This window comes from Penicillium malachiteum (assembly GCF_028827825.1).
Source record: "Penicillium malachiteum strain IBT 17515 chromosome Unknown utg000002l:1.0-8849297.0:1.0-8852440.0, whole genome shotgun sequence".
NCBI lineage: Eukaryota > Fungi > Ascomycota > Eurotiomycetes > Eurotiales > Aspergillaceae > Penicillium > Penicillium malachiteum.
The window spans coordinates 7,395,760-7,418,196 of NW_026643095.1; the positions used below are offsets into that span (position 1 = coordinate 7,395,760).

Genomic DNA, 22,437 nt, shown 5'->3' on the forward strand with positions numbered 1-22,437 from the left:
ATACACCCCTACAGTTTACACCCTTTCAACCTTTGCAAATTCAGCCTTTCGATTTCGCATAATCTCTCGCTAAAACATAAAACAACATCGAACCCACTTACGTCCGAGTCCACCACCTCTCTCGTTCGTTCTTCCCACCAGACTCGTCTCAAGTACATTCCGTCGCAATGGCTTCGAAGAGAGAAGACCAGCTGACCAAAGTGTCCGTTGATGGTAAGACTTCCAAAACTACGTTCCGGCTTCATTGTGCTAATTCAGTCTTCTATTTAGCTGCTATCGCGCACGTTCAAGCCTTTTATGGAGCTCTCAACTCAAACCGCGAATTTATTGCTACCTTTTACGCGCCAACTACCTCTTCGATCGTATTCAACGGCAACCCTGTGGCAGATGGCCCTGCTGTCCAGGACATCTTCGTGAACCAAATGCCCAAGTCGCACTATGAAGCCCAATCTTTCGACAGCCAGATCATCAACCAAGCCTACCCGACTGTTACACCCACTGGTGTCAAGCCAGCTACTGAGATGACCGCCAAAGACATGTCACTTCTTCTCATTGTCAGTGGGTATGTGCGGTATGGCGAGGGCCGCGAGCAGCCTCAGCGTGGCTTCAGTGAGACTTTCGTCCTTGTGCCGAACCCGTCTAAACCCACGGACCGAAACAAGCGTCACCACGAATGGTTGATCCAGAGTGAAAACTTCCGACTTGTTGTCTGATGTCCAGTTTACTGCTCATTTAAATGATCTGGATGAAGGGATGATTATGAACTCGTCGCATATCTTGGCGACGTTAAACATTAATGATAACGCTTTGTTTGCGACTCTTTGCACACTCTACAACATGGTAAAAGGAAAAGGCAAATTGGCTGGGATTTTGAAAAATAGATGAAAGATGTAACCAATGGCTACTTGACGGGTACATGAATTGCATGAAGCCAAAACCACCTCTTGGCTATTACGACTTGGTTGCTGGTGTATTGGAGCTTCGTGGTATCCGCAGATTGGCTTTCACTCTCTCCAGCAACTCTTCTCGGGTCGCAGTTTCGCTTGGCAAAAGTCCCCTCTACGGTCAAGTTAGTAAGGGCGTTGACAAAAAGAGATATCTTGGGGAACCATACAGCACGAAGCCACCTTTTCATATCCTCTGCAGTCCAAGTTTCGGGGTCTTTTCCAGTTAGTATATGGAGAGCTGAATGGGCTCTTGATTCTTTGTTTCTTACCTCCTTTTGGATCGGACTCAGCAGGGAAGACGTCCGCTCCCCAGATAGAATAAGCTGCAACGGCTGTCACCATGCCGGCGAAACCTAGAGAATAGAATATGAGATTTGGGTCCCCTTAAAATGTTCCTGATGATGAAATTTTGCGGTCTATTTACCTAAGAATAAATTCTGTGCACCTTTGGATTAGTTCTTTGTACGCATGGCTCTTCTAAGGGTGGAGTATGGAGTACCTTGGAGTTGGAGTTTATAGCCCGATCCAGCGGAGTAGGCATCTTGACTTGTGTGAACTTGAAATATCAGGGAGTCTTGGTGTAAATGATGGTCGAAGAGTGAAGATTGGAATGAAAAATACTATCCAGCTCTTGAATGATCGTAAATTAAGGGTAAAAGAAGTGATAAGTTGTCCAGAAGTTCAAGTTACCACCTGGCACTACAATGCCAGTGTACCGCCACCCGCTACCGCCATGATATGCGGCTGCCTTCCATGCATAAAATCATGATGGGAATGAACCTCCCGAGGTCGGTGTATCCTACATTATTGTAGACATGTACTTTCCTTGTTAATTGGGACGAGTATAATAACGAAGGAAACTACTACTGGACATTTGAGGGATCTTCCATAAGTTTTAAAGTTTGTAGAGCTTCAACCATGCATTGTACAGCTACACCTTATAATGATCCTTATCTATACCCTGTCTGGTCTACACCAACCCCCAATGTATATCTTCTGCTTTCTCGGATTCCATTGAGCTCCGATATGGAAGCTGTCATCTTCTTCACTGCGGTCACATTTATGGTCGCCGTGGGAAGTGCAGTCGTGCAAGGGTAAGTAAAGCCCAACTGGAACGCCAGTCCAATACTGACAGATCTCAGAGTAATCTTTTGGAAACGATATCGAATTCGATTTCACGTCACCAATAAGACTCCATCCATCAGCAGCCGAGATTTGGAAAATCAAGATCCGGGATTAAATCCCCTCGTTGCCGCACCGGCACCTTTACTGCATACACGAGCGGAAAGCCTTGGTGTTCGTCGGTGGCCATCAACATATTATGATCAAACTCGCTGGACTGGAATAGCGCAATCCGTTCCTTCAATCCCTGTTGATCGTCGTCATCTTTCGAATCCATTTGTGCCATTCCAAGGCGTTCCAGGTGGTCCTACATTAGAAGAGATATCCGAACGAAGTCCAACCCCGGCGACTATCAGCCACTTGACAACCGCCACAGGTTCACGTGATCAGCAGGGCTACGCAGAGCCAAAACCCTAATACGATCCACACAACTTGGTCTTCGTCATTGTCAATCTTCAACATTGCAACCTCAAACCGCATCAAACCGTCACCATGCCTTCCGAAGTCTCCGATATCAAGCAGTTCATTGAGATCTGCCGCCGCAAGGACGCCTCCTGTACGTTTCGCCTATTGGACCCTCCGAGGGGGAGCTAGTGAGAGATGGCAAACGGGAGCTTCAAAGCTAACCCAAAACTACAGCTGCCCGCATCAAGCGCAACCGCAAGAACCAGCAGATCAAGTTCAAGGTCCGCTGCCAGCGTTACCTGTACACCCTTGCCCTCAAGGACTCCGACAAGGCCGACAAGCTCAAGCAGAGCCTTCCCCCTGGTTCGTCAACCCCCACATTCTCGTACCCGCATTATACCAGTGATCGCGTTGGAGCTCGATTGGAGAATTTGCCTGGAATTGGCCAACGAGGAATACAATTGGAATCACGTCAACTCAACACGGAATTATGTCCGATCGCAAACTAACATGTTTTTCCCCTATAGCTCTCAAGGTTGTCGACGTCTCCAAGGGTGACAAGAAGAAGTCCCTGTAAATGCAGTGACAATGGAATAATTGGAGGCTTGGAGTGCGGCGCGATTGGTTGTCGAATGCAAAACCAACTGTTGGAGGGAAACATGGCATGAACTTGAGTCTCTCTGCGGGCCGACACGGGATGGGGGAAGTGGAATACACGATCTCATCCTTGCGTTTAAACACCGGTTATAATCGTCGGTCGAACGAACTCGCTTTTTTCGGACGTACTCGAGGAACGCTTTTGTCGGAGTTTCCAGTCCTTACACACCAATGAAAAAAACAGTTGAAACATCCTTATTGGGCTTATCACATACCCTTCTGGGAGTTACCTTTGTCCATCTTTATGGTCTCAATACCTAAGTTTTCCACCGATGCCACTCTTGGTCTTTGTTCCATGAACCCGTAAATACGACTTCATGTCCGCAACTTGGGCTATGTGCTCTCTGCCAATGATCTTACGTAGTTGGCCACTACTAGTATCGTAACGTGCCACCAAAGAGCCCCACTAACCTTGAAACTGGAAGATCTGCAGTATAGGTATTTCGCACTGGCAGTCAAAGAACAAAGAACAAAGAGCCTTTGTTCACTTGGGCAGTCTTGAGACTCAGCCACCATCTATGGATTCTTAGAGTAAGCCCCCAACCCCATTGCCACGATCTATTATTATAACGCCCCAAAATGAAGATCCAATAATTGGTCTTAAGAGTGCTTCTTTTCAAGCACCTTGAAGCCTTGAAGACCTTTGAGATATTTCAGACACTTGAAACATGTCTCAGCACTTGAGAGCATTTCAAACGATTGAACTTATAAAGTTCACATAACACCCCCAGCGGGCAAACGCGACCTAGACTACTGTCGTGAGATTGTGCATGTTGAAGTCTTATCAAGTCCTATTATTCCTCGGGGAACTAGTCGTCACTATGTCGTCCGTCTCAGAAATAAAAGCTATGATGGAGAAACGAATCGCCACCGGGCGTGAATCTTCTGGTACTCAATCACGCGTTGTTCTTAACAAAGATAAAGTCAAGGTATACAGGAGGGATGGCCATCGAAAAATTCGAAAAAGCTCAAACTCAAGCTCAAGCAGTGGCACACGAACGCGCAAGAATTCGGCTTCTTCGATTGCATCCCGTATTGATTCCAGACGTCTATCGATCGCTACTAGTGCTAGTGTCAGCACCAATGTATCTAGTCTTCGTCCTAATCCGTTAACATCGGGTATGTCGACACCAAGACCATCTGTTGCATCAGCATCATCTGCGTCGATATTACCTGCATCGATACCAGTTCCGCCGTCAGCTGCATCGACATCAGTTTCGTTGACACCAACTCGGCTATCAGTTGCATCCATATCACCTGCGTCGATACCGGCTCCGCCCTCGGTTGCGACATCGGGTGCATCGACACCAACTCGGCTATCAATTACATCGGTATCAGCGGCGTCAGCACCAGCTCCATTCTCAGTTGTACCAGCGTTAGTTGCGTCGACACCAGCTCCGCCGTCAGTTGCGAGATCAGTTGCGTCAGAATCAGTTGCTTCAATATCACCTGTGTTGATACCGCTTCCGCCATCAGTTGCGAGATCAGTTGCGTCAACACCATCCCGGTTATCAGTTGCATCCGAATCAGCTGCCTCGATATCACATGCGTCGATACCACTTCCGCCATCGGTTGCATCGACACCAGTGCGGCCATCGAGACCAGCTTCATCAGTGGCATCAACATCAATTTCATCCATACCAGCTGCGCCGATGCCAGCTCCATTATCATTTGCACCAACATCAGTTGCGTCAATGCCAGCCCCTCTTTCAGTTGTATCGATCCAACCTGCATCGATACCAGCTCCATTATCAGTTGCGACATCAGTTGCGTCGACACCAACTCGATTATCACTTGCGTCGATATCACCACCCTCGCAACCATTATCAACCTCATCAAGTCAACCAGCCCTGTCCAAAGGCACCTGGAGAGAATCAGAACAAGAACGCCACGACAGAATTAAAGCATGCAATAAACCTGCCACAGAGACTTGGCTGGAAATGCTCATGAAAGAATGTCGAGACGAGTCATCACTTACCCACAAGACTCTATGCAATCTCATTCGATATAGCAAATCAAGCGAAAAAGCCGGGAAGGACGTTAGCGATTTTCTGAAAACCGACATTTGGATCGACTCGGAACTCAACTACGCCTACTTGGGTCCTTATTCCGAGACACAGCGTCGAAGGAAATCGTCTTTGAAAGAACTTGTTCCGATTGCTGGAAGTACCGATAAACCTCCTGATGTTATTACGAAAGTAATTCTGGATGACTGTACCGATTGCTTTGAGTTCATCTGCTCAAGATTACCTGAGTTGAATTGCTATGGCTGCAATCGATTCGGGTGGAGTTTTATTTCGATTGCGATCTTCGGGCACTCGATGCGGATCCTTGAGTATTTATTCTCTTGGAATAAACCTGCCGGTGCTACTACATTGATGATGTATATTACTTCTAATGCTCGGTATATGGCTCCTGGTCTAACTCCGCTGTGTTACATGGCACAGCAGAGAAGTGCAGATTACCTGGAGAAGGTGTTAGATCTTTGGGAACCGAATCTTGATATGAGTATCCTTGAGGATCCAACAATCGATGACTTTACTTCATCGGGAGATAAATATGATTTTTGTGGATTTATCACCTATGATTTAGCTGTTCGGCTTGCTAAATTTGGCTTAAATCTTCAAAATACTATTGTCACTGGAACGGAACCAGACGATCACCATCATATCGAAGGGGCTACCGCATGGCATGCTGGTGCTTGTAATGGACCTGGCTTCCTGGATTATTTGGAGGAATGCTCTGATGTATCAAAGCTTTCTCGTGATGAAAACGGGGATACCCCTCTTGTTTACGCAGTGCAAGCTGGTCAATATGATACTATCCGTTGGTTTAATGATCATGATAACGGTTATCTCAACTTGAAGACTATTACGCAGCGTATGTTTGAATTCTTTGTTTCCATTTCTGCGATTTTTTCTTTTGGGTCTATAGAGGAAGGCGAAGCACTTCCACCTCCTCCTTTTGGTTGTGGGCATGATACGATTTTGTATACATCTGATGTTTTGTTCTGGACCATATTTCTCGTTAATCTGGTATACTAAAACTATGATCAATGAAATATTATCGAGTATCCTTCACTGATGATCACGTTGGTAAAAAGAGATGAATTGCTCTATGGTCCTCGCTATATAGAAGACTTAGCATCACTTATTAGTAGTAAGCGCGTATAGTTTTTTCCTTCAGATTTTTAGACCAAAGTGTTGCGGGACAAAAAAACACAAGTCGACCTCAGGACATTGGGGTTTTGTTTCTTAGTTCAAGTCGAAGGTACATGCCAATGCAGCCTGGCATCCAATGAATGTTTTCATTGACCCATGCCAGTAGTTTTGATATGGGTATTCCACTGATCCTATTTCCATCTCTTGTACACAATTCTCTCCTCAATATTACTAGTAACCCAAACTTGAACTTTGCCACATCATGGTGATATTCAACATTTGAATGACTTCAAGTTCTTCCAGTTAGTTGCATCATGTCCCTTCAAGTTTTCTTTGTTTGCCCTGATAACCGACCGGATGATACCCGCTACTGAGTACTAGTAGTATACATATGCATAAAAATCCCGTGGCCGTTTGCTCCTTGGAGGGCATATATTGCGCTTCTTGGGGTACGTCCATTGTTCATGGTTCTTCCTTCTTACACCCATCCTACTCCTGGCAATATTCCAACTTCCTCCATGACGGTTTCCAAAGTTAGTAGCCCAGCCAGTAAGCCCAGGCAAGGAGGTTTCTAGTGCGTCCTCTGATCACGGTTGGCAAGACCGATTTGGCCATCTGCCCAACGACGATCTTTTTCTCTTCCAGAACCCTGAAAACTGTCAGCGTAAGTGCCAAATGCTATTGCAGTCACCATTACATTTGTTTAATAACCTTGGCAGGTCCCCTTCCACCTCCTGCTATGTCGTGGCGTCAACGGTCTTCTCAACAGTTGCAGTCGAAGGTCTCCTCGCTATGCGCCTTTTTCCAGATTCCACCTATGCCTGGATTTGATCTAGGTGCTTTCACTCATGGAGTTCATATGTTCCTTCAAATGATGTTTGTTAGTCTGGTGCTTCTTGTTGCTGGTCGATTGATTTGGGAAGAAGCTCTGTTTCGGCAGGCGTCTTCCTTCAAGGAAGCCGTACGGCCCCTTCTGGTCTTTCTGGGGATTTTGCGCGGTTCGACTACCATTCGTGCGATCTGGCGTGCCTTTTGGGACACATTGTTGGGTTGAAAGCCAAAGACAAGAAACATCAATTGATACAACCAGAGCACACCGAGAAGAAAGTCCTCTGGTCAACTATTCCCAATACATTCCTATTGTGCATCAATGCAAATCCTCAAAAGCAGCCTCTATCATACCAATGAAAACAAGTTCTCCAAAATAACATCTAAATAGAGACTAGAAACCAGTCTACTCTTTCCTTCCATAATGCAACTGAACATACCCTTCAACCCCAGCAGCATCCAAACTCTTCACAATCCCCTCTAGTCCCAAATCCATCTTTCTTAACTCAAACTCCCCAAAGAAACTGGGCTCCTCAGTCACTTTAACAAAACCAAGTGACTCAAACAAAGCCAAGCTCCTCACATTAGCCTGCCCAATCTTCACACTTAAACATTGAAACCTCATCACGCCCCCAGTAGCAGCAGCACTCTGCACCAATTTCTCCCTCTGTTCCACCGAAACATCTGAACCCTGAACAAATTCATCCAAAATCTCCGTCTGTCGCTCAACTACATACCTCATAAACGCTAATAAAGAAGCCTTCCCGAATCCTTTTCTCTGATTAATCTTTTCAGCAATCATAAGCTCAAGCTCACCAACTAACTGAGGAATCTCATCGCCCTCATCACCATCATCAACACGAAGGAAGAGATTAATATCACCAACCATCCTCTCCGCGGCCTCGTCTTCTGGGGTCACCTGGAACCCAGATTCTTTAGTCTGATCTTGTGAGATCGGACGACAGGCGATGAAGGTTAATTTATCTGCATCTTGGCGCCAGCTGCGCTGCATAGAGTATTCCTCTTCTAGCGTTAATGGCTCTGATGCTGTTGCTTCTTGGATTTCCTGGTTTAGTTAGTTCGGCTCAGACTAAAGGAACATGGTGGTTCTTACCTCATCTTGCATCCATTCGTGATAGCGGGGGACGTGCCATGAGGAGTATGGGACGAGAAGAACCTTGGAGGTTGAGAGGGCTAAACATGTTTGTAAGTATGGAACCTTGAGAAGTATTTCATTCGTTTTGGAATTTCTGAAGAATTAATTTGGGTATATAGATGGGGGAATAAAAATTGCATACCGGTCTCAGCGTTGAGCAGCATTAGTGCGGTACTAGGGAGAGAAATTTCGTTGAGGTTCAAGTTATGAAGGATAATTCCCTATCTGAGGGTTGAGATGGAATGCTCAACCGCAAGGTTATCTGTATCCTTTCCTGTTGTAGTTGTGAGAATTTGACAAGTTCAAGTTGAGGTTCAAGTCCCGCGAATCTTTCTGTGGGGGCTTGCCGATGCCGCATTGGCTAATTCGTATCTGGTCGAGATATTGAAACTTGAAGTTATTACATGACTACAACGAAGTAGATCAATCTACATCTACATATTACTTACGGAACTTGAAACTTGTGTATCATGTCATTAGCCTGTTCCAATATGCTATCTATGAATCATTTTTTCTCCTCCTGTCCAGCAAAAACACCAAATCGAATAACCTCGACCTCCAAAGTCTCAGAGTCAACCAGAATCAAATCTCCAGTATCTTTGAATCGAGGAATAGAGAGAAGTCGTACGCGGGGTATAGAAGTCTCGCCAGAATCTGTCATCTCAGTATCCCCTCCATCTAAGCGGAGAGAAATATCACCATCAATGACAGCAGTCTTGAAAGACGGTTGATTTCCTGTGAAGAAGAGGTGAGGACAGGCCTCAATGATGAACGGATCGGTTTCCTGAAATGGATACGACCCTACTATTCATTAGCATTTCTATTTCTGTCAGCATAGTATCGTGGAGAATTGAACATACAGAGTGTATCAGGAGCTGTCGGCACGCCGATTCGCCAGCGCAGCATTGCTTCCATTACTTGCATACGGGCTCTCGAGTCGTCTGAGCCTTTATCGCCGTCTTCATCGTCACCAGAGAAGTCCAAATACCGCAGGACATCATCAACGTTCTGACCACTACATCCCCATAGTCTCCAACCCTCAACTTCACCCTCCCATGGGTTGGTCACATTGTCAAACCACCCAGGTTCGGATTTCTCCTCACCCGTTGGAGGCGCGCAGAAAGGTCTTGACTGTGGAAACATGGCACGGTGAATTGCTTGTTGAGGAAGTGAGAAGTTCGCTGGGTCGGATTGACCTGGCATAAGAGTCACGGGAATACTTGGTAGAATCTCCGATAGGAAATTGTCAAGCTGTGTAATTGGCGAAGCGTTGTATGCCGACGCATCATAGCCGTACTTCTTTGGCACGGGTTTCTTCTTCCCATTGCTGTCCGTAACAAATGCTTCTGTTATTACGCTGGCGCCAAGCGAATCTCCCGCAATAATGAGCCGTGTGATCTTTGAAGCGCCCGACGAAGGGCTGTTATCCTCATTCCCAGAGAAGCCCGTGTACCCAAGTAAATAGTCTGTCAGCAGCTCCAGTGCAAGTGTGTCGCTCGAGGTTCCTGTAATCCCCAATCCACTGACAAAGGCGATCTTGCCAGATTGTTTCCCCGCTGCTTCCTTCCCAGTTCCTTTTGTGTCTGGAGACTTCTCCCATCTTCGAGGTTGCGGGGCCAGTTCTGGGACCTTAATGTCGATAACCTCGAAATCTCCATTGGCGTTCTCTGTTCCCAGGGCCGCAATGACAGTACCAGTCGTAAGATGGACGGAGGAAAGAAAGTTGCCAGACAGACGCACTCGGCCAGATGCATCCTCCAAAGTAATTTGGGTCAAATCGGGGTTGGATGGGTCGATGTAGGTAGGGCGGGGAGGGGGCGCATTGGTAAAGTTCTGGTACCAGTTAGATAACTAGCAAGAGTAGTATAGCATTCGACAAGACCTACCTGTTTGGTAAGATCCTCCAAAATATTGGGTTTCAATGGCAAGTCCATGTACACTGTGCCGGTTACCCAGCACAATTCACCTTGTCGCACATCGAGTACTCGGTGAACATAGGATGCACGCTCTCCGGCAATCTAATAGTCACGCAAAGCAATTGTCAGCTTTATTTTGAAAAGTCGCGAGGCTGGGCGAGCTCTCGTACACTGAATCCATCCCAAGCTTCTGACGCAATTTTCTCCACGGCAGGCTTCAACCCTGCGAGGCGCAGGAAATACATATCGCCATATTGTTGTTTATAGTGTCGATCCGCTCCAGGAGGGAGCTTGAACGTCGAGAGAGGGCTGTAATTGGAGGGGTTACGGAAGGTCTCTTCGTACTCCTCGTTGCTATCCAAACAGAACACGTGAGATGGTCAGCCGTGGTTGAAAAATAGGGATAGAACTAGCAATCGAAGCATACCTTGGAGGACGTAAGAAGCCAAAGTCCTCACTTGGAGTCATTTTGTTGAGATATTTAAATCTGGTGGAATATTGAAGAGTTAACAATTGAAAGTGATGCGGGAACACTGACGCGGTACGCGAGCGCGTCCAATTACATTCCCGCTTTGGGACTCCTTAGATATGGGATTGAACAATATAACTTGAAATGACTTTCAAGATTCAATTATTATTTCATTTTAGTCAATAGGTCACTGGTAAACTTGAACGATATCATAATCTATACCTAATTCATGCAGTTTCAAGTTGCCCTAGTATCGAATAAGGTCTATCTAGTACTAGACCAATATTTCCCTATAGTCACTGACTCTGCCACCGGTCTGTTTTATATAGACATCTGGACAGTCATAAAGAACTTGAAACTTCAACTTGAAATTGAACTTGGATTGAAACTCAAGAATTGAGATTCCAGCTTTCTATCAGAACATCAGTGACTCAGAGTTTGCAACTACCACCTAGGTCATACATTAGAAGCATAATAGAGACTCGGACACATGTGCAGTGGTTGATCACCTAGCATTTGGCTGAGTCGGCTGTATGGGATCGGTAAAAAATAATTCAACTGCGGCGACATGCAATAAATAGTATGAAAATGAAGGAGCATAAATTTGAAAGAAAATATTTCATAAATTATGAATCGGATCGAAAAGTTTCTTTGAGTTTGAAATGCTGATAAGCCAATTGAATATTTGAACACTGCCTAATAGCATGATGCCTCGGTCCGCTAAGCTTCCCCGCATTCTTTACTCTCATCTCATGCATCTCCAACTAATACTACTGGTGCAAATATAAACACCTATTACTATTCAAGTTGATACAATTAAAATCCTCTCACCTGAAATCTCGAGATATCTACCGATAAAAATTAACACTCTGAACATTCGAACCCACTCGCAACAAACCATAACAATGTCTCTCCAAACACCCCTATGCTCGCTCCTGAAGATCCAACACCCAGTCCTGCTAGCAGGTATGGCCCGTGCCTCTGGTGCCCCTCTCGCTGCCGCAGTCTCAAACGCAGGAGGTCTGGGTACTGTAGGCGGACTAGGTTACACACCCGAGCAACTATCCGAGATGTTAACGGAGTTAAAATCACTCCTCCGCGACCCATCTCTACCATTCGGTGTTGATCTCGCTCTTCCTCAAGTTGGAGGTGGTGCTCGTGCCACAAATCACGATTACACACACGGACAACTAGACGAGCTTGTGGAGGTTGCCATCTCCCACGGTGCGAAACTCTTCGTCTCGGCTGTTGGGGTGCCACCTGAGAAAGTGATCAAAAGATTACATGAGGCTGGATTGCTCGTTATGAATATGGTTGGTGCACCCAAACACGCTGAGAAGGCCTTACAGCGCGGTGTGGATATTGTTTGTGCCCAGGGTGGTGAGGGTGGAGGTCATACGGGTGATATCCCGTTCTCCGTGCTTATTCCTGCCGTTGTGGATGTTGCGCGTCGCTATAAGAGTCCGATGACGGGACAACCGGCACTGGTTGTTGCGGCTGGTGGTATTAACGATGGCCGTAGTCTTGCGGCCTCGTTGATGCTGGGAGCTGCGGGTGTCTGGGTTGGGACTCGGTTTGTGGCGTCGGAGGAGAGTGGTGCGAGTCGGTTGCATAAGGAAGCAGTTGTTGGGGCACAGTATGGTGAGACTAAGAGGACGCTGGTTGTTTCTGGACGGCCATTGCGTATGCTGCCCAATGACTATGTCAAGGAGTGGGAGAGTCGGCCTGCTGATATTGCGGAGTTGACTGCCAAGGGAATCGTGCCAATGATGCATGATTTGGAGAATGAGAAAGATATCGATATGCCTTTCTTGATGGGTGATGTTTCAGCTAGTGTCAAGGCTATCCAACCGGCTGGTGTCATTGTTAAGGAGATGGTGCAGCAGGCTGTGGATGTTCTTAGAACCGGGAACTCATATATCACCGGAGCTAGACAGGCGAGCAAGCTATAGAATTGAGGTTACTTTAGTCACATGGAGCAAGGAGGAACTTTTAAAGAGGATAGTTTTGAAATTGGTTGATAGTATGACATGTACTTGTACAGAAACATTGAAATTTTGAATACTTCTTGTAATTGAAAGCTGCTGAATCCACGGGCTATCTGAATTTCCTAGAAAATCACATCTTGGGCAGCTGATGTTTGGTTTTCTCTAAAATTCCACCAGTACCAAGAAACAAAGCCTTCCAGGTTATCCAAAATCCTCGGGTAATTTTTGCAACCCCATTCATGAAGTGTAGTGTAGTTCGCATCATAGTGTGCGTCAGAGGGGGCTCATTAGAAGAATGCCCATAAAAGCAGATCTTGGCAACAAAAAGGAAAAGAAAAGCGAGTTAATGACACCCGTTCACCACGCCGTTCTTCGAAGCTCGAGCCTCAAGAAGACTAGGAGGAGGGGGAGGGCCAAAAACTGGGCGCTCGGAAGGTGCAGAAGCGTTAGCAATGGTAGAATCGTGTTCGTCAAGCTCTCCCTCCTCGCTGAGATCCTCCTCGTCCTCATAGTCATCGTCGTATTCGCTTTCGGTACCTTCGTCATCATGTTCCATATGGGGGTCAGGTTCCACCAAGCCCTCTCCTCGGCCTTGTGCCTGCATACGGCGGCAAAGAGTTTCGAGGTGCTGGCACTTGCGTCGCAATCGATCGAGTTCCTCCTGGTTCCGGGTACGTTCCTCAGCCATTTCAAGGATATTGCGGTTGGTGGATTCGTGCTTTCGGTTGAGGGTATGATTCTCCTTCTCCAGGCGCTTCGTCTTCTTGGACATTTCTTCCATTTCTTTGCGGAACGTAAGAAAGAGCTCGTTGCTGTTGTTCAATGTGTCTTCGACCTGTTCTTTGTGTTAGTCACCCTGAAAGCGCGGAGCTTGGAATATGATATATATTGTATTCCCGTACCTGCTTGAATTTCTCCACGTAAATGTTAAGCTGGCTGCGGAGTTCTGCTTCCGTGTGGGAAAAAGTAGAGACCTGCGCGCTCAAGGCTCGTCCACGAGCGGCTTCACTTTCAGCAGCACGACGTTGTTCCTCATACTTGATCATCAGACTTTGAATCTCCCGCTCTCGGTAGGTCATGAGACTCTTGTAACTGATTTCACGTAGCTCGAATTGCTCGGTAAAGGTCCTCAACTTTGCCTTGAGTCTATATTTCGCATATTAGAAAAAGGTTCCAGTTTCCACGCGGGGCCAGAGTGGTGCGGTGAGGGGTATACGAACGCATCACCAAGATCCATATCAAGCATCTCGCTGCGAGGGTTTCCTTTGGAGGCCATCATGTCCTCAAGAGCGTAGAGCATGGAATCGAGTCGTTCATTGACCATTAAACGAGCTTTATTCTCGTTCTCCTCGAGCTTCTTGTTTTCGTCCTGTGGGTTGTCGTTTGTTGTTAGCACGTGCTATGATGTGGTGGGATGAAGACGAAATGCGAAATTGGATATATACCTTTACTTTCTTGTTCTCCTTCGTCAACTCCCGACACAACTTCTCTAACTTATCTTTCATAGTGACGGTCTTGCTGAGTTCCGATTTGCTCTTATCGTGATCCTTCTGAACTTGATCGGCTCGTTTCTTGCTCTTCGCATAGTCGCGGTCCAACTTTTTCATATCTGCCAGAAGCTCGGTGTACTTCTTGCTGACGGTTTCGAGACGAGTCATCGGAGACTCTATGGTGTTGAGAAGCTGGTTCAAGTCACGGGTCGCTTTCTTAACCTCACGCTCTGAACATCCAAGTCAGTGGTCTCATCTTCCAACTGCCGGTCATATTACATATGCAAGTCATGACATGTGGATGTATATAAAAATCTCCGAAAGAATCGCAAGATGCCAGACATCCACCGAATTGAATCTGGGAATGACGCACCAATTTCCATTTCTTGTTCTTTTTCACCAACAGCATCCTGCTCCAGCTGGGAGATCTTGGCGGCCAGTAATTTGGAGGTCTCGTTGGGGTCGGCCGCCTTCTTTCCCTTGTTCTTCTTCGCCATGGTTGTGGATGACATTATGCGCGGTATCCGTGGGGTTTGTCGATCCGGGGAGTCTTTCTCTGTCGGCTTGTCGTCGTCGCGTGGCCTTACGAGATCAAAAAACTGTGCAGGTTCGGGGTGGAAGCACTCGGTGAGGGTGGTGTGGGTTCAATCGGAGAGGAGAGTGGCAGGACACAAAGAAATCCCAGAGGCAACAATAGCTCCGTCAAGAGCAGCACCTCTGGGGCAAAGTAGGTATGAGTCGTAGCTTGTTCCGTTCAATCGGAGAGCACTGGTTCCTTCTTCGGAAGAGAACTCGACGAGGGGGAGGTTCCTTAGTCATCGACCCAGCCGCACGGCCAGCCACCGACTCCGACTCGACGATCTTCTTTCACAAGGTACGCTATTGAAGGAGCTAATGATGATCTTGGTGCGGTGCTAGAGACACGGTGTCACCAAGCTCCTCATTAGCATCCGGGCTCTTCGGACTTCAACTGACCGAGACGAGCCCTCATGATCCCGCTGCCGCAACGGTTAAGGTCTATGCTTTGAGCACGGATTCAGATACACCTACGAAGTACGAAGTACTAACTTCACAATTGGCCTGATAACCTTGGAAGCATTTGTTTGTTTGTGTGATCAAATATTGAGTTTTACGGCTTGAAACTCGTCTTTCATGTCTAATATTTGACCTTGCAAACATTATCCATGGATGTGACCTTTCATGCGTAGATCGTTATCAATTATACCCCATGGGGCCTTACAACAAAGAACCTTGTCCTGAGGTTAGTTTAGTAGCAGCAAGAATTAGTATTCAATACTATGCTGCTCTTTATTGAATTTCCCATGCGGTTATTCATAGTTTTTGAAGTAGTTGGAGGACATTTGATATAAACGCTTCGGATACAAAGATGTGAAGATTGAAAGAGAACCTGGAAAACTCTATAATCAATAATATCACTGAACATGATGTCCTGGTCAAAAATCTATGGACCTCAAGTTCAATTAGGGCTCCTACAAATAGGACTCTTACTGATTCGGATGTGAAGATGTCGATGTGAGTGAAGCTCCAGGGTTACAACTTCAAATGTTCAAAAATGTTCCAATGTAGGATTCTAAGGTTATGACTTTGCAATTTGTGATTGATATCCCCAATCCCCAACTCAATGCTGCTTTGTCTACGGAGTACTAGTAGAACTATCCTTTGTTTGAGCACTAGTCTCATAATGTCGTCGATGTGTTCTTCCCGAGACTTTCAAGGTTATATGTGACCTGTCACACTCAGTTATTGATACTAGCTTCCCAACTGCTTGGCCCATTCAAATATTTTCCTATTTGGAGTCAGTCTTGAATTTATCAAATAGGATGAAGTGGAACTTTTTCTTGGTGCCGTCGTACTGGGACCGGGCACCAGTAAGCACATACATGAATGGTCACAGTCCTACTACGAGTGCACATGTGTGTAAGCTTTAAATACTATGTAGCAGTATACGGGGTACATCAATTGGGTAGCAATAGATATATGGAGAAAAATGAGTGAGCCTGAGCCACAATTAGAACTTGAGCTTGAATGAGGGATCTTGGTGCACCAGAAGTACAAACTTAGCTACTGGAGGCCTCAAGTTGAGTGTATAAATCATGATATTTCAAATGTTTGATATTGTGACGTTTTTAAAAGTTCAAATGTTTTATCGGAGCCTGGACATGAAATAGATTGAATTTCATCCAATTTCGTAGTGTCATTTACCCATATAATCTGACTTAATTTGACTAGTACCTAGGGTCACAGTAGCATCCGTCTGGCTGCCTATACGTTCGACCCCCGGGATCCCTCGGCCCCATAATACACCTAAGTGCTCCAGGGGCCAGGGCTACTCCGTATGCAGCGGGATTAAGGGCCAGGGCTATAACGGCCAAGCCGCCAAAACCACTATAATATTGACCGCCTATCTCACCGCTAGCTTTATCATCTTATTTGATTCCTTTCGACCTCGGGAATAAGCGCATTATGTTTTGCCCAAAACTAGTCGTTTTCTATTGGATATTTAACCTCTAAAACCCACCCATTAATATTAACACCGGCTCACGTGGTAGATAAGAAGCACTGGAGGCATCACAGACTTCCACTATTCATCTATCTCCACAGATGTAATCTACCAGGCATCATGAGTAAACAGGGGACTATGGTCCTGGGGCCTAGGCCAACTAAGGCCTGTGGTGAGTGATGAAGTCTCCATAATAGATACGGTGCTAACGAGGCAGCCAGTGAATTGTCGGCGACTGAAGGTATATCATATTTGTCTGTATATCTCAAGAACCGGCCATTAATTCATTGAAAAATAATAGATGAAATGTGAGGTGTTGGGGAATCCTCCCTGTCGTCGATGCCGACATACACGTACACCGTGTGTTTTTAAACCTCGTGCCAATGTATGTCTTACTTTGAGGAATCACTTGTATAGATCTTTATACTTACTTTCAGTGAGGCCTCTGCTATCCATGATTTACTCGATGAACAACATTCAAGTTTACTCAATACAAGCCCGTCGTTGCATGACCAGCAGTCTATATTGGATCGATTAGATCGGATCGAAGCTGCCCTAGGAATTGGTCAGGGTGATTTAGAATCCTCTAGTATTTCTCAATATTTGGACAGGGACGAAGACAATGGAAATATACCATTGCAAGAAGCTTGGAGATCTGTTGCTCATTTAAGATCAATTACCCGACCTGAACAGGATGAGAGTATTTGGTCTCGACCCGTTATTAAACGACTTTGGACCTCGTTAGTTTGCGATATTTCAAACGATGAACTAAATTCGAATCATGAGCTAACGAATGTCAGATTTATGGATAATTTACCACTGCTGCATTTCCTAAAAGACCGCGATGTATTTGCTTCTCCAACTCCATTACTACTGGCTTCTGTTCTTTACATCTCTGCCCTTCATCATCCATCTCCAGAGATGGGATCGTTAGCATCGGCCTATTTTACTGCAAATTGTTGCGCAATCGCCGAACTGGTGTCACCTAGCCCAACTGCCTTTCTTACACTAAGAACAGAAAGCAGCGCAGAAATTGAACAATATTTGCCGCCGTTCAAAAAGCAGCAAAAAGCCTTCCATAATATTCTTGGTTTGATTATGGCAAGTCTAAGCTCCGAGGCCTATGTTGATACGACAGGTTCATGGATTGCAATGGGTTACCGAATGTGGCTCGATCACTGTGAATATGAACCAGAAGACTCCAGGATAGATTGGCCTAGCCTTTTTTCCGGTCTGCAGGTGAGTCAAAGATCTTAGCTGACATCTGGACAACTGAGCCATACTAATATCTTTGAAGGTCATTGACATTGAACATGCATCGTTACACATGTCTTATCCTCTACTCCCACCACATCCACCAACACTTGACATCCAGGGCCTAGCCAGTCACCGGAGAACCGCGTTTGAAGGCCTCGCGGAAATGATGCACTTTGGTCTAAGCCACTTTGTCGGTAGAGGACTGCCGACAATATGGTCTTCAATGAATGCAGATATCTCTAATAGTATTCCCACCGTTCGCAGCCCATTTACTGAGAAAGACTCTCATATAATTAGACTATGGGCTCGAAAGCTTGATGACTGGCTTGTCCAGTATAATGGAGCATCTCGTAAGTGAACTCAATTGGAAGCGTACTCCATTCAGATGAAACTGACAAAACTTTCATCCAGAACCATCACCATCAGACCGACAGGGTATTTTGATCTTGTTACAGTATCATCTGCATAAACTTTACGTTCTGTCTATTTATCATCCTGCTCGTGGACTGGATCTTAGCTCCGCAAATATCAGTCCTGTTGAAAGACACGAGCTCCTCGTATCGGCGCGGGCAGTGTTAAGATTACGCCAAGATGATGCCAGCATTTGGTCCAATTGGGATCTGATTGTGAGTACCAACTAAGCACACGAGACTCTGCGACCCGTGCTTCTGAGATTGCTAATATCGAATCAAGATGATCACATGGGCTGCGATATTGCTTCTTCGTGGGGTGGAAGATGGCATGACGCACCAAGACGGTACGGATCACCCTTCATCTAATTTCTTTCTTTCACTAACATTTCCAGATCTCCATCTCATTCAAGCCCACCTCCAGAGTCTTGAACGGAGCTATCAGTCTGCGGCAAGTATACACACAGTTTTATTCCAGCGCCTCGAATCCAGCATGCAAGCAATGCATACCCCTCCAGATACAAGCTCTGCATTGGCAATCCCGGGCCCTGAAACAGATGATCCCTGGACAATCTTCGATCATGAAATAATGTCCTTGGCGAACCCTCCCTGGCTGTTTCAAAACTCTACTCAGTTTCCTCAGAGTTCAAAGTCATTGGGCCAGGTGCCAGTAGGGATACCTGCTGTTTCATATGACTCCAGTTTGCTGGGAAATAGTACTCAGATCTTCGGATCAAGTACAGCCTGGAATGAAGACGAGTAAATTTGAACATATCAACATAAAAATGCATTATGTATGAACACTGGCAGTCCCTTCACTCGAAAAACTTCAAGTTTGAATGTAGATATGTACTAACCCATTCATATGTATGCGCATGTGGTCTCCCAGATTCTATCCTATCTCTTCCGACGACATCTGGAGTCTTCAAAATGTTGAATAGTATATCCCGTGTCCTCTCTTCCAACTTGAAGATTTCCTCCCCACGAGAGTTCATCTAAACCCTCTTGACAATAAACTTCAACTTATAAGTATCCATTCCCTCAAGGAAAGTCTTCATAATCTTATCCGCTCCAGCCCACTCCTCCACCCAAGCCTCAACCTCCCACTCCGTACCCGTCTCAGCACCAACTTGCTTCCAAAGCTTCTTCCAAATCTCGACATTATGCCGATAATGCTCAATGGTCTTATCCTCAGGATCAGCCGGATCAGTACGACCAACCTGTCGACCAATCAACAATGACCCAGGTTGCGCACGTAACAAGCTAACAACACGCTTCGCAACTAAGATCTGCTGGTCCCAGCTGAAAAGATGGAAGAATGAGGCTGCATTGATGATATCGACGCCATTGGAAAGTTGGTTCACGAGATCGGAGTTATCATCGAAGATATCACTGACAATGAACTGGGATTTGAGAGTTGAGCGGTCTGCGAAAAGGTCGTAGCCGATATCGAAGAAATCTTGTCGGAGATCAGAGGCGTAGATGTTTTCCGATGGGACTCCATCGTAGACCTTTTTAATGTTAGATTTTCGGGAATATGTATGAAATGGAGCTGCCCCATGGTATGAGCTGGTGGAAGGATGGAACATACTAGGTGTCGTAGCTCTTGACCAACGGCACAGCCTACATCTAGTAGTTTCTGACCTGATTTGAGACGCTCTAGGATCTCAGGGTAGGCGGGTGATTGGGGAATGCTCATATCTAAGAAGCGGAATGCACCGATACAAGGGTATGGGAACTGGATGTGAATGAGTATTGAGATGCAGCAAGAGTCATTGGAGCTGTGATTAACTTACCACTTTAAAAGCACGCTCTCTCTGAAATACAAACAGATTAGTACTCAGTACTGTCTTCAAGTAAGTCATACTTTAATGCTTCGTAGAGAACGGTCAACTCACCACATCCTTTACATGCTGAAGAACTTGATCCGGCTGGATCTTACTATAGTTCTCCAAAATTGTCTTGGCTGGCTGTTGCACTTCCTCGAGATCAGTTCTATACCAGGGCAGTTCACGCGGATCCTTGCCCTGGGTTATCATAGACCGTAGATCGGATTCAGCCTTGGCCATTGTGGAGACTGTAGATGATGATCTGCTCAATAATGATTTGCAGTGATATAGAAGTTTAAGTGCTGTCTTACAGATTCAAGAGAGGGGTACGTACTACTCCGGAACCGGCATACGTTTGTTGCCGGAGATCCGTATCCCCGCGGTGGGGCTGTGGACAGATATTAAGATCACGACTGTAAGAAGTCAGGTTCATCAAGTTGTATTGGAATTCCATTTAATTAATATGTTTTTTCCTCTTAGGCTAGATAACTCATCGATTCAAGGACTAGGACCGGAAAAGTATTGAAATATAATTCATCGTCGTCAATGGGGTATAGGTACAGCGAAAAGACAATCATCATATCGTACAGGAGATCCATGGACGCTCGCATGACATCTTCCTTTGTCAAGTTTAAGAGCGAGCTTCGTTGGATCTGTCGTCAGTATCTTGGGGACCGGCTTCATCAGTCAGTTCAACCAGTCCGCTGCCTGGAATGTTGATAGAGCTAGGTTTTGACGATGCGTCAGGGGATTCCGGCAGCGGGAATGGTGGGAATGGTTCTGTTTGATCACCCTGAGATTGCCGAATAGATGATCCGATGGACCGTTGATCATGATCTGTGAGGTGGTGCTCTATTCTTGATACGGGGCCTGCAGTAGAAGATGGCTGCTCCCTTGAATCTGAAGTTGATGCGAGCTATACAAGAGATCAGCAATTCGTCAAATCATGTTGGGCAGACTGGACTCCTGTACCATGTGAATGTTATCTGTCTCAAGACCACGCTTAGCAGCCAATTCTTGTGCGGCCATCCGTTTTCTCTTAATCGTTGACTCTTCATTAAGTGCTGCTTGGTCATCTTCCAATTTCAAGTCCGCTATTGACGGACCCTCGATATCTGGAAGAATCTCCGGCTCTGTCTCCATCGGAGACTTTGTAGATGAACGCTTCTTTTTCTTCTTGCGCTTTGACTTTTTGGAAGATGCATCTCCTAGACTAGACGTCCCAGAGACAGATCTCACCATCTCCGATTTTGAGCCTTGATCATCAGATTCCAATCCCGTTCCACGGCGTCCGAAAGCAAGAGCAAATTCATCGTCCAGCGGAACTGCATCCTCTTCCTCGTCGCTTGGAAACAGATCTCCACGGGAACTGAGCGAATTAGAGGTCCCACGAGAGGACCCAGTGCCACTCCGATTTCTCCCATTTAAATTGTAAGATATCCGGCCCCCATCCTCCTCCGCATCCTCCATAAGAGGCTCATCTTCGTGCGCATAGCGCCGAGAGCTGCCTGGGTGTTCTTGTAAGTCGGCTGCCGAGGGACGGTATTTTACCCCCTTCGCGCCAAATCGCCAGGGAAACCGTTCTAGGAATCCAATAAAGGACGAACTCGGGATGACAGTAGGATCTGTTCGATTATCTGGGATGTGGACAGTACTTCTCCGCCTTGTGTTACGTGTCCCATAACTCATTCTCCTAGGGCGGCGTGGCTGCTCCGCTGTAGCACGGGTTAATCCACTCCCTGCAAGAAGACGGTCCAATTCACCTGTGCCCCATCCCAGCAAACTGTCTTCCTCTTCGGCGTTATCCCAGTCATCGTAGAAATCAAAGTTGGCCTCGGTCTGTCCCCGGCGTCGGCGTCGCAGCTGGTCCTCCCGGTTCGGCATACATGATGCAGTGCATGAATAGACGCAATTTCCAACGGAGTTGAAACACGGAGAGAGGTAGTTCTGTGAAAAGGCGTATAGACCTTCCTGGGCGGATTCGTTGGCGGATTCAATGTTATGGGAGATCTGATTGATCCGCTGCCGGATGCGCGGATCCCGCGATCGCATCATCTTGCAATGCAATCAAGATGAGCAGAAGAATCGGAATGAGCCGGATTCACTTCATGGCAGGGGGTGTACAGAACATGAGAGAGTCCGGGGAGCTAAACGTTGAGGAGTAACGATGTCATCTGGCAAGTGGGTTAGTCATCCCGGGAGCACGTGAGATTCTGGGGTAAAAAAAGAGGAAAAAGTTAAGATGAAAGATAAAGAGAAAGAGATATACAATTGAAGATCT

General features: G+C 46.2%; 14 protein-coding genes across 14 annotated transcripts; 7 read left to right on the top strand and 7 right to left on the bottom strand.

Annotated features, from left to right (window-relative positions):
• Nucleotides 1-167: 167 nt before the first annotated feature.
• On the top strand, nucleotides 168-713 carry N7483_005736 (putative nuclear transport factor 2 domain protein; the record flags this gene model as incomplete). Its single annotated transcript, XM_057089173.1, has 2 exons — nucleotides 168-213; nucleotides 271-713. The coding sequence occupies 2 exons, from the start codon at nucleotides 168-170 to the stop codon at nucleotides 711-713; spliced, it is 489 nt and encodes a 162-aa protein (XP_056949002.1).
• A 238-nt stretch (nucleotides 714-951) lies between these two features.
• N7483_005737 (Ish1 domain-containing protein) lies at nucleotides 952-1,488 on the bottom strand (the record flags this gene model as incomplete). Its single annotated transcript, XM_057089174.1, has 5 exons — nucleotides 952-1,059; nucleotides 1,115-1,161; nucleotides 1,217-1,300; nucleotides 1,372-1,384; nucleotides 1,447-1,488. The coding sequence occupies 5 exons, from the start codon at nucleotides 1,486-1,488 to the stop codon at nucleotides 952-954; spliced, it is 294 nt and encodes a 97-aa protein (XP_056949003.1).
• Nucleotides 1,489-1,865: 377 nt separating this feature from the next.
• N7483_005738 (uncharacterized protein) lies at nucleotides 1,866-2,486 on the top strand (the record flags this gene model as incomplete). The annotated part of the gene is made up of 2 exons (XM_057089175.1): nucleotides 1,866-2,041; nucleotides 2,090-2,486. The coding sequence occupies 2 exons, from the start codon at nucleotides 1,866-1,868 to the stop codon at nucleotides 2,484-2,486; spliced, it is 573 nt and encodes a 190-aa protein (XP_056949004.1).
• Nucleotides 2,487-2,561: 75 nt separating this feature from the next.
• N7483_005739 (60S ribosomal protein eL38) lies at nucleotides 2,562-3,051 on the top strand (the record flags this gene model as incomplete). The annotated part of the gene is made up of 3 exons (XM_057089176.1): nucleotides 2,562-2,625; nucleotides 2,709-2,837; nucleotides 3,002-3,051. The coding sequence occupies 3 exons, from the start codon at nucleotides 2,562-2,564 to the stop codon at nucleotides 3,049-3,051; spliced, it is 243 nt and encodes an 80-aa protein (XP_056949005.1).
• Nucleotides 3,052-4,023: 972 nt separating this feature from the next.
• N7483_005740 (uncharacterized protein) lies at nucleotides 4,024-4,770 on the bottom strand (the record flags this gene model as incomplete). The annotated part of the gene is made up of 1 exon (XM_057089177.1): nucleotides 4,024-4,770. The coding sequence occupies one exon, from the start codon at nucleotides 4,768-4,770 to the stop codon at nucleotides 4,024-4,026; it is 747 nt and encodes a 248-aa protein (XP_056949006.1).
• A 13-nt stretch (nucleotides 4,771-4,783) lies between these two features.
• N7483_005741 (uncharacterized protein) lies at nucleotides 4,784-6,175 on the top strand (the record flags this gene model as incomplete). Its single annotated transcript, XM_057089178.1, has 1 exon — nucleotides 4,784-6,175. The coding sequence occupies one exon, from the start codon at nucleotides 4,784-4,786 to the stop codon at nucleotides 6,173-6,175; it is 1,392 nt and encodes a 463-aa protein (XP_056949007.1).
• Nucleotides 6,176-6,810: 635 nt separating this feature from the next.
• On the top strand, nucleotides 6,811-7,346 carry N7483_005742 (uncharacterized protein; the record flags this gene model as incomplete). The annotated part of the gene is made up of 2 exons (XM_057089179.1): nucleotides 6,811-6,841; nucleotides 7,012-7,346. The coding sequence occupies 2 exons, from the start codon at nucleotides 6,811-6,813 to the stop codon at nucleotides 7,344-7,346; spliced, it is 366 nt and encodes a 121-aa protein (XP_056949008.1).
• A 180-nt stretch (nucleotides 7,347-7,526) lies between these two features.
• N7483_005743 (uncharacterized protein) lies at nucleotides 7,527-8,440 on the bottom strand (the record flags this gene model as incomplete). Its single annotated transcript, XM_057089180.1, has 3 exons — nucleotides 7,527-8,186; nucleotides 8,235-8,314; nucleotides 8,419-8,440. The coding sequence occupies 3 exons, from the start codon at nucleotides 8,438-8,440 to the stop codon at nucleotides 7,527-7,529; spliced, it is 762 nt and encodes a 253-aa protein (XP_056949009.1).
• A 341-nt stretch (nucleotides 8,441-8,781) lies between these two features.
• On the bottom strand, nucleotides 8,782-10,660 carry N7483_005744 (DNA-directed DNA polymerase delta subunit POL31; the record flags this gene model as incomplete). The annotated part of the gene is made up of 5 exons (XM_057089181.1): nucleotides 8,782-9,077; nucleotides 9,137-10,109; nucleotides 10,163-10,294; nucleotides 10,363-10,546; nucleotides 10,620-10,660. The coding sequence occupies 5 exons, from the start codon at nucleotides 10,658-10,660 to the stop codon at nucleotides 8,782-8,784; spliced, it is 1,626 nt and encodes a 541-aa protein (XP_056949010.1).
• Nucleotides 10,661-11,566: 906 nt separating this feature from the next.
• Nucleotides 11,567-12,613, top strand: N7483_005745 (NAD(P)H-dependent flavin oxidoreductase; the record flags this gene model as incomplete). The annotated part of the gene is made up of 1 exon (XM_057089182.1): nucleotides 11,567-12,613. One exon carries the CDS (start codon nucleotides 11,567-11,569, stop codon nucleotides 12,611-12,613), a length of 1,047 nt encoding a protein of 348 aa, XP_056949011.1.
• Nucleotides 12,614-12,992: 379 nt separating this feature from the next.
• Nucleotides 12,993-14,651, bottom strand: N7483_005746 (taxilin; the record flags this gene model as incomplete). The annotated part of the gene is made up of 5 exons (XM_057089183.1): nucleotides 12,993-13,484; nucleotides 13,552-13,795; nucleotides 13,870-14,018; nucleotides 14,095-14,369; nucleotides 14,513-14,651. 5 exons carry the CDS (start codon nucleotides 14,649-14,651, stop codon nucleotides 12,993-12,995), a joined length of 1,299 nt encoding a protein of 432 aa, XP_056949012.1.
• Nucleotides 14,652-16,780: 2,129 nt separating this feature from the next.
• On the top strand, nucleotides 16,781-19,090 carry N7483_005747 (uncharacterized protein; the record flags this gene model as incomplete). The annotated part of the gene is made up of 9 exons (XM_057089184.1): nucleotides 16,781-16,832; nucleotides 16,882-16,901; nucleotides 16,962-17,045; nucleotides 17,102-17,400; nucleotides 17,461-17,899; nucleotides 17,958-18,267; nucleotides 18,329-18,543; nucleotides 18,611-18,674; nucleotides 18,723-19,090. The coding sequence occupies 9 exons, from the start codon at nucleotides 16,781-16,783 to the stop codon at nucleotides 19,088-19,090; spliced, it is 1,851 nt and encodes a 616-aa protein (XP_056949013.1).
• A 232-nt stretch (nucleotides 19,091-19,322) lies between these two features.
• Nucleotides 19,323-20,396, bottom strand: N7483_005748 (class I SAM-dependent methyltransferase; the record flags this gene model as incomplete). Its single annotated transcript, XM_057089185.1, has 3 exons — nucleotides 19,323-19,838; nucleotides 19,919-20,065; nucleotides 20,226-20,396. 3 exons carry the CDS (start codon nucleotides 20,394-20,396, stop codon nucleotides 19,323-19,325), a joined length of 834 nt encoding a protein of 277 aa, XP_056949014.1.
• A 391-nt stretch (nucleotides 20,397-20,787) lies between these two features.
• On the bottom strand, nucleotides 20,788-22,211 carry N7483_005749 (uncharacterized protein; the record flags this gene model as incomplete). The annotated part of the gene is made up of 2 exons (XM_057089186.1): nucleotides 20,788-21,072; nucleotides 21,129-22,211. 2 exons carry the CDS (start codon nucleotides 22,209-22,211, stop codon nucleotides 20,788-20,790), a joined length of 1,368 nt encoding a protein of 455 aa, XP_056949015.1.
• Between the last annotated feature and the right edge of the window lie 226 nt (nucleotides 22,212-22,437).